Below are 8670 nucleotides of genomic sequence, written 5' to 3'. Positions count from 1 at the left end.
AAACAGGCAGGTAGTTGGGAGATCTTTCGGCTACTCCCGGCACTCCCGTTACTTATTGGCTACCTACTGTGGACGTCAAACCGCGTGGGACGCGACTTTTTCGCAATAACTTTTGAATACGTTGCCTCTCAAGAACGAAACTTCGGCAATGGACATTTCAGACCCCGGCCTAATTTTTATTATTAAGGTTTTTTAATGTCAAATAAATATTTAGGGTACTTCCCGTTCACTCGTAATGCTAAGTGAAATATCAGCCCGGATGGCGGCTATCGTCAGGCTGCTCGCGAAGCCCCGCCTACTAACTACGAATTCCCTGCCATCTACCGTTCAGACACGACTGCCATCTGTTGGTCGATCCTCACTCAGAACCGGTTCTGCATGCTGTGTGCGTCGGGTCTCAGATGGGCGGACATCTCGAAACCGATATTGTTCAGCATGGCCTTTTACCAGATTTTTTAATCCGATAAAAAACCGAGATTGTTCAGTATGGCCCTTTACCAAATTAACTATACGAATTATTGACTTAGCAGCAGGGATGCAGAGCCTTGAACAGTGGCGTATCCAGGATCTTGAAAAGGGGGGAGGCCAAACCTGCTCAAGGGGCCCCACCCTTACCTTAGGGGCCCCAGTAGTGGCGTACTTAACCTACGCCCAGGTGCGGTTCTTTGCCACTTTCACTATGTGAGGGGGCCTTTTTAGGCACACTCCGCAATCTAAAAAAGAAAATGAAAACGTGAAAAAGCCATCGATATCGATAGCTCTGTAGGTATGTAGGGTACAATTTATTTCAGCAGTAGGCATACAGTTTTTTTTTTTTGCTTTGGTCGTCGCCGGGGCCACTTAAGATTATCAAAAGCAAAATGTTTTGTCATTTTTTACGATTCTAACATTTTTCAAAGGGCAGATGTCAATCTCGTGTCTTGCGCTGGTTGAGGGCTGATACCCTTAACTTTAGAAGGGCCCGACTCGGGTTGAGCTCTGATCTAGACTCTGATGGCTCTATGTGGCCAAATTGGCCTCACTCCGACCTCTGAAGGCTCATTCTGGCCTCTGAAAGCCCCACACCGGCAACAGAGTGTCCACGCTGGCCTCCGGGCCCCATAATGGCCTCAGGAGACCCATGCTATGGCTGATCTCATAGCCCCCCCCCCCCCCCCGCTGGCTCTTGGGAGTCTTTGAGTCAGACGACCCTATGCCGCTCTCGAACCCACGCCGGTCTCTAGAAGCCCATGATGCCCCCTGAGGGTCCCACGCCGGCCTTTAAGGGCCACTCCTACCTCAGGGGACCCAAACATGCATAATATCTGTGTAGCAGCATGTGGATAGGACATCAGTTTTCCTTTTAATTCAGTATATTCATCCAGATCCGCAATGCCACGTAAAAAACTGAAAAGACACAACACGGTATTATAACCCTCGTTTCCTCAACATTCCTGCGCCACATTCGCAACCAACTGATAACTGACTATAATATCTGACTAGAATGTTTTTGTTCACTCTTCAACATAACAAACTTAGGCAAAAACATCATCTAATCATAAACAAAAGCATACATACCAAAATATTAAAGAAAATACATTACTCACTCCGTCCCATGTCCCTCGGCTCGCTTTTCGTTCAAAACAATAACATTTCTTGCGCAGATGCGACAAAAAACAGGGCCCACGCGGGCCACGCTGGTGGTCACCTAAACCACTGCAGTAAATTGATGCCAGCGGGAACATGGCTCCCCAAAATTCAACAGAATTTTCTCTTCGGATAACACTAACAGATACGTCGATTACACGAACAAGTATGAGACCATGAAACAGAAGTTGTTCCAAGGATCAAGTCCTTATAGACTACGGTCTCAATGCATCTTACACTTCTCACAGCTGTCCTTTCACGGCATGTGGACCGCTAATCCTACGCCAAGCACCTCTAGTTCGTCGTCCGCTCACCAGGCGTTCAGAGGCTCCCCGACCGGGAATCTCCGTCGTGCGCCCTCATGATCATGACCAGACGATGCACTGGCCTGTCGTATTCGGCTGCGCCGATCCGCACTCGCACCTTACGCACCAAGTCATCCGCACTCGGGTACGTGGTCACTATACGTCCCAGATGCCACTGAGAGCGCGGAAGACTGTCATCGGCCACAGCGACGAGGTCGTCGACCTTCATGTTAGGCTCCTTGTCGATCCATCTCCGTCGCTCCTGCATAGTGGGGACGTACTCGTGCTGCCATCGCGACCAGAATACGTCCGCCAGATGTTGTACGCGCCGCCATCTTCGACGGGCGTAGACGTCTTCACGGCAGAAGACACCAGGTGGAGGAAGAAGGACCTTGGATTTACATGTGAGTAGCTGTGCTGGAGTGATAGGTTCTACGCTATCAGTGTTAGTCATGCTACAAACAGAAATGGGCCGACTATTGACGACGTTCTCGGCTTCCGCGACAAACGTCCGGAACAGCTCGTCGTCCAGATGATGACTGTGTCCGTCCAGGATACTAGTCAATGCTGTTCTTGTCGACCTGATGAGCCTTTCCCATGAGCCGCCCATGTGGCTCGCGTACGGGACGTTGAAGGAAAACTCAATGAAATCACATTGATCCTTCAGCAGCTCTCGCCTGATCTTCCCCTTCTCCATCTCCATCATGGCTGCTTCCAATGTGCTTTTGCCGCCAATAAAGTTTGTGCCGTTATCACAGAACAGCTTTCTCACAGGGCCACGGCGACACACAAATCGTCTATATGCGTTCAGAAAGGCGTCTGCTGTCATGCTGTTGACAGTTTCCAGGTGGATCCCACGACAACTCAGGCAAGTGAAGAGCAGTATCCACCGTTTGACTTCGCTTCTTCGCTCCTTTACAAAGAATGGGCCAAACGCATCCACTCCACTGTTTTCAAAAGGTTCCGTCGCCTCCAAACGCTCCATAGGCAGGTCTCCCATCTTCTGAGTGCAGGGATTTCCACGTAACCTCTTGCACTTCACGCAGCTGAGGATGATCCTCACAACTGCCGATCTTCCCTGCACGATCCAGAAACCTCTTTGTCTGACTTCATTCAAAGTCATCTCTCTTCCACTGTGGTGAGTTCGCTCATGGCACTCACGAACAATCAGGTCTGTAATGTGTCCTCGTTTCGGTAGTATGATCGGGTGAGCTAGCTCCATTGATAAGCTGCTCTTTCGAGCACGTCCTCCTACTCGAAGTAGCCCATCCTGATCCACGAAAGGATCTAGTCCTCGCAGGCTGCCAACGGTTCTCTTTCTTCGGGGGTCACCAGATCGCTCTCCATCAGCTGAAAGGGCAGCCACGTCCTCATTGAAGTCTTCTTTCTGGACCTGTCGAAGGATCAACTTTTCTGCGTTCAGCAGATCTTCAGCACACAAGCCCTCCTCGGATTCATCTCCTTCTGGTTTCGTCGTCTTCGATTTGATCCGATGTCGGAGACGTCTCACAAACTTGATGCAGAGGGCAACAGCTCTACGAGCTCTGAACCAATCAGAGAAGTACAGCAGCCGCTCCTTCAGACTCGCAAACTGTTGTGCAACGGAAGCAGCAGTTGCAAGCGTCGTCATCTTCTTTACCTCTGGGTCGTCATCAGGGACTTCGAACGTACTAGGCGTCCTCTCCTCGTCCTGTTTCCTAAGGAACTCGGGTCCCTTCCACCAGATGTCGTTCTTCTTCAGGTCAGACGCCCTCTGGCCGCGGGAAGCGTAGTCTGCTGGATTGACTTCAGAGGATACGAATCCCCACTGATCAGTGATCAGGTGATGTGTACTGGCGAATTTGCTGTACACAATTCGCCACGAAGACGTGGAAACGTTTGTCTTCGTTTCCGATATAACCCAATACTACCTTGCTGTCACACCAGAAGTATTCTCTCAGGTTCGGAATATTCAGCTCTTGCTTCAGGAACTGGCTGGTTTTTGTCGAAAGAAGTGCCGCTGCCAGCTCCAGCCTTGGAACAGTCGTCACGCGTTTCGGCGTTACTCTGGCTTTCCCCAGCACCAGTGACGAATAGAGCTGTCCATCGGTAGTCTTCATTCGCAGATAGCTGCAGGCCCCGAGCCCCTCTAGGCTGGCGTCTGAGAAGTTGTGCAGCTCGTAGGACTCCACCAGACATGAGGATGGAACGTAGCACCTGGGCACTGCAAAAGTGGAAAGTGTAGCCAGGTCTGCTTTCCAATCAAGCCAGCACTCTTCATGTACCGGCTCATCCCATCCACCGCCATCACAACAGAGTCGCTTCAGTATCTGCTTTCCCTGCAACGTGAAGGGACACACCAACCCCAGGGGGTCGTATAGGGAACTGACGGTAGACAAAATCCCTCGTCGAGTCACTGGTCTGTCGGGCAGGTCTCCTGTCAAAAGGAGCGTGTCATCTTGAATGTTCCACGAAAGTCCAAGAGCCTGTTCCACTGGTTTGTACTCGTCCACGACGTCCTTGTTCTGAAGATTCTTCGATCGATTTTCTTCGGGGATGCTGGCGATGACATCCGGCTCGTTCGAGGTGAATTGGTGCAACTGGAAACCACCTTTGGAACACAACATTGTTGCGCTTCCAGCCAGGTCACACGCCGACGTCTTGTCCGGAGTTGATATCAATCCGTCGTCCACATAGAAATCGTGGCGCACGAAGGCTGCAGCTTCTGGGCCACACTCTTCTTCATAGAGCTCAGCTGTCTTATTCAGCGCGAACATCGCACAAGATGGGGACGATGTTGCCCCGAACAGATGCGTAGTCATTCTGAACTCTGTCGGTTCTTCCTGCAGGTTTCCATCCTTCCACCAGAGGAAGCGTAGCAGGTTCCGATGTTCTTGGTTCACTTTCACTTGGTTAAACATCCCTCTGATGTCACAAGTGAGAGCCACGGGGAGCTTACGGAATCGAGTCAAGATGCCGCAGAGGTTATTGGCCATGTCCGGTCCCTGCATGAGCTCACTGTTTAGGCTCCGTCCATCGAATTCACAGCTGCAGTCAAAGACCACCCTGATCTTTTGTTTACGAGGGTGACGGACCCCATGGTGCGGCAGGTACCACACTCCATTGCTGCCGGCTCCACCAAGTTCCTCTTCAGGCACAGGCTCAGCGACTCCGGTCTCCAGCATTTCTGTCATGAATGTGTTGTATTCTGCCTGAAATCCTGGATCCCTTTCAAATCTCTTCTTCAACCCTTGCAGCCTTTGCATTGCAAGTTTCTTATTGTCTGGCAGCACAACCTCTGGGTCCTTCAGTGGAAGTGGCGCTTCCATGTGACCATCTTCTGTGGCATGCATCTGTGTCTCCATTAGATCCACAAATCTCTTGTCTTGTTGTGAGATTTTCTTCTCTTGAGGTTGGTCCTGAAACCCTGTCTCCAACATTTCAATCAAATGTGACGGCCCGATTTCCCTCGCTCGGGTCCTCAGCGTGAAGTGACACTGCCTACTCGCCGCACCATCGCACGATGCAAAACAGCACGTTCTGTTGCCGCGAGCGAGGCCAACGACACCCCAGCCCATCGCTGTGCGGACTGCCCACGGCGCGTTGTCGTCTCCTGTCACGATGTCCTGAGGCTTGATGGCCTTGCTGCAGTTCAAGCCAATGAGTAGACCAATCGACGCCTCCGGGTAGTAGGGAGGCAAACTCTCAGCTACTTCTCTCAGATGAGACCAGTTTGCTGCTGTCTCACGCCTTGGGATCAGTTGTCGATCTACAGGCATGTCTTCACGGGTGTACGTTGTGGGGAGGCTGATCTCACTGCTGGAGTCCAGCGCTTCGATGACCAGTCCAGTTACTGCTTTCGCCTTCACCTCGGTTTTCCCAGTAATCGTACTCAATTCCAGAGAAGTTTCCACTCCGGGTGCTTTGATCTTGTCGCAGACGCTCTCAGTTATGAACGTCCCATCAGACTGTGGATCCAGAATGGCGTAAACCATTTCCTTGTGCTCCGGTGTTGTCCGGTGATGGACCAGTACAGGCACGATCAGTGAATGAAAACATGGGGTTCCATCATCTGCATCGCTGGGCGGTGATCTGATTTCAGTTTTCAGTGTTGTAGCCGTTTGTGTTTCGACTGACACCGATCGTCCGGGAGTCCCTCTTGATGACCTGAAATCATCATCATGTAGGAGTGTCGGGTGAGCACCGTGACACTTTCCACATTCTCTTCTCCTCTTGCACTCCTTCCAGATGTGGCCTATACGCAGGCAGCCACGACACACTCCATGCTTGCGAATCACAACATGCTTCTCTGGCAGGGACATCTTTGCGAAGACCTCACATGAGTCCAGTGGATGCCTCTCTACGCACAGGACACACTTCCACCTGTAGCTGTCAGGAGCTGATTGGCTACTGCTGGTTGCTTGGTAGCTGGGATCAGTTCTTCTGAAATTCCTGTCCGACTTCCTTTCAGCTACTGCACCAGTCGAAGAAGCGAATGCTCCAGCTCTGTCTCTTGTTTTCTTCAGTTTGTCTTGGTCTGTCTCCAGCGATACTGGTCCACAGGCGACTCGAGCCTCTTTGGTCAAGAAGTTGACAAACACTTCTAAGCCTGGGTACTCTGACTTGTCACGTTCATAGATGTGCTCATCTACAACCCTCCTCCAGCGATCTACAAGATATCGTGGAAGTCTTTTCAGCAGCTGGGTAATATCATCGATGTTCCCAAGATTGTTGAGTCCTGGTACTGTCTGAGCTGCCACCAGACAACCTTCCAGGAAATCTGCCAGCTCACGAAGGGCCTTGCCATCTCCAGGCCGAACATGTGGCCAGCTGTGGAGCCGCTGCCTATAGGCATTTGCTGTGACAAAGTCGTTTCCATACCTTTCAATCAGTTTCTGCTTTGCCTTAGAGTAGGCATCCACACTTCTCAACTGGAGAAGTCCTTGAATTGCACGTTTAGCACTTCCACCTGTGTAGGTTGCAAGATAGTGCAGTCTTTCTGTGCTCTCAGTAGTCCTTGACTCAATGTAACATTCAAATGACTTGAGCCACATTGCGAACTGCTCAACGTCACCCTTAAATACCTCAGGTTCAAGAACAGGCAGCTGGTTCTGTGACTTTGATATGATATGTGCCAGTCCTGTCAAAATTCCTTCGGCCTGAGCATTGCCATCTGAGTTCTTCTCTTGTGTTTTCACATTTGTCTTCACTTGTGTGTCCTTTTGATACTCATCTGGCCCATCTTCATTCAGAAGTTCTTGTTCAAACTTTTCGCTGATATCCTCTTGTGCGTTTTGAATGTCAAGCTGCACTTGTAACTCCAACTCCTTTTCTCTCAGCTCCAGATCCTGTCTTTCCTTCAGAAGTTCTTGTCTTTTCTTCACGGCCATCAGTTGCGCCTTCACTTCTGCCTTCTTTCTCTCATCCTGGAGACGCAGCATCATGAGGTTTGCTCTCATTGAACTTGATGTCGTACTAGCTCCTGCCACAGAGCCTTCAAGCTTTGTTTCATGATCAGTCAAAGCAAGTTCCTTTTGCAAAGCATCCACACCCTCTTTCATCTGGTTCAACTGTACCCCTATTTCTGCGTGGCTTGACAGATGCTCCTCCTTTCTGTCTGCAGGAAGTAGAGCTTGCAAATCGATAGCTGTTTGCATGAGCGTCACATATCCATGAAGCCACTGTCTCACCTTCTTTGTCACTGTTTTGTGGAAAACTTCATCTGCCTTGACCCTTTCGGACACATCTTCTTCCAACAGTTCAGCTCCTGTCTTCTTCAATTCCTTTAGAAGAACATTATAGCTCTTCTCCTTGGTTTCTAACTGGTATGCGGCACCTTTCGGATTTAATGTGACCTTTCTCCCACTCCTTCTAGCGAGCAGTGCTGCACCACCTTCCTTCGTTTCACCTTCCAGACCTTCCATCTTCTTACTTTCATCCATTTCAAAGCAGTTTCAAACAAAAAATAAAAGAAAAGTAAACACTACAGGTACAGGTTTATAGGTCGTTGGAAGAACTGAAATAATATGAGGCAAATAAAGTTCTACTCGGTGTATAGATTGTTAGTTCGGGTCATCTAACTACCTACAGGTTCAGAAATTGGTCCCAACGTTCATCTGGTTTTGTTCGGATTGGGGGATTTTTTACTGTAGCAGCATGTGGATAGGACATCAGTTTTCCTTTTAATTCAGTATATTCATCCAGATCCGCAATGCCACGTAAAAAACTGAAAAGACACAACACGGTATTATAACCCTCGTTTCCTCAACATTCCTGCGCCACATTCGCAACCAACTGATAACTGACTATAATATCTGACTAGAATGTTTTTGTTCACTCTTCAACATAACAAACTTAGGCAAAAACATCATCTAATCATAAACAAAAGCATACATACCAAAATATTAAAGAAAATACATTACTCACTCCGTCCCATGTCCCTCGGCTCGCTTTTCGTTCAAAACAATAACATTTCTTGCGCAGATGCGACAAAAAACAGGGCCCACGCGGGCCACGCTGGTGGTCACCTAAACCACTGCAGTAAATTGATGCCAGCGGGAACAATCTGAAAAGTGGCTGCCGAAGCACTCGAGGTGGCCTTTAATGGCCCAACGCCAGCCGTTGAAGGCCCGCACTGGCTTCTGAGGACCCAGCACCAACCGAAGTCTGAAGTCAGATGACAGATGGCCCCATGCTGGCCTCAGAGGGTTCACGGCCACAGAGTAGCCCACACTGGCCTAAAAGGGCTCCACATTGTCTT

The 8670-nt window shown here is 49.7% G+C and overlaps 1 protein-coding gene across 1 annotated transcript; it reads right to left on the bottom strand.

Moving 5' to 3' along the window:
- Nucleotides 1–1334: 1334 nt before the first annotated feature.
- Nucleotides 1335–8464, bottom strand: LOC122368497. Its single transcript, XM_043342473.1, has 2 exons — nt 1587–8464; nt 1335–1386 (listed from the first exon to the last, which is right to left on the bottom strand). The coding sequence occupies exon 1, from the start codon at nt 7850–7852 to the stop codon at nt 3743–3745; it is 4110 nt and encodes a 1369-aa protein (XP_043198408.1). The 5' UTR covers nt 7853–8464; the 3' UTR covers nt 1335–1386; nt 1587–3742.
- Between the last annotated feature and the right edge of the window lie 206 nt (nt 8465–8670).

This window comes from Amphibalanus amphitrite, unplaced genomic scaffold (assembly GCF_019059575.1).
Source record: "Amphibalanus amphitrite isolate SeventyFive unplaced genomic scaffold, NRLGWU_Aamphi_draft 000952F_arrow, whole genome shotgun sequence".
Lineage (NCBI taxonomy): Eukaryota > Metazoa > Arthropoda > Thecostraca > Balanomorpha > Balanidae > Amphibalanus > Amphibalanus amphitrite.
Note: the sequence above shows the minus strand (reverse complement) of the source record. Positions and strands in the feature narration are given on the sequence as shown.

Excerpts from the sequence above, each read along its gene's own strand:
- LOC122368497 (XM_043342473.1), bottom strand. The coding sequence starts at position 7,852 with ATGGATGAAAGTAAGAAGATGGAAGGTCTGGAAGGTGAAACGAAGGAA.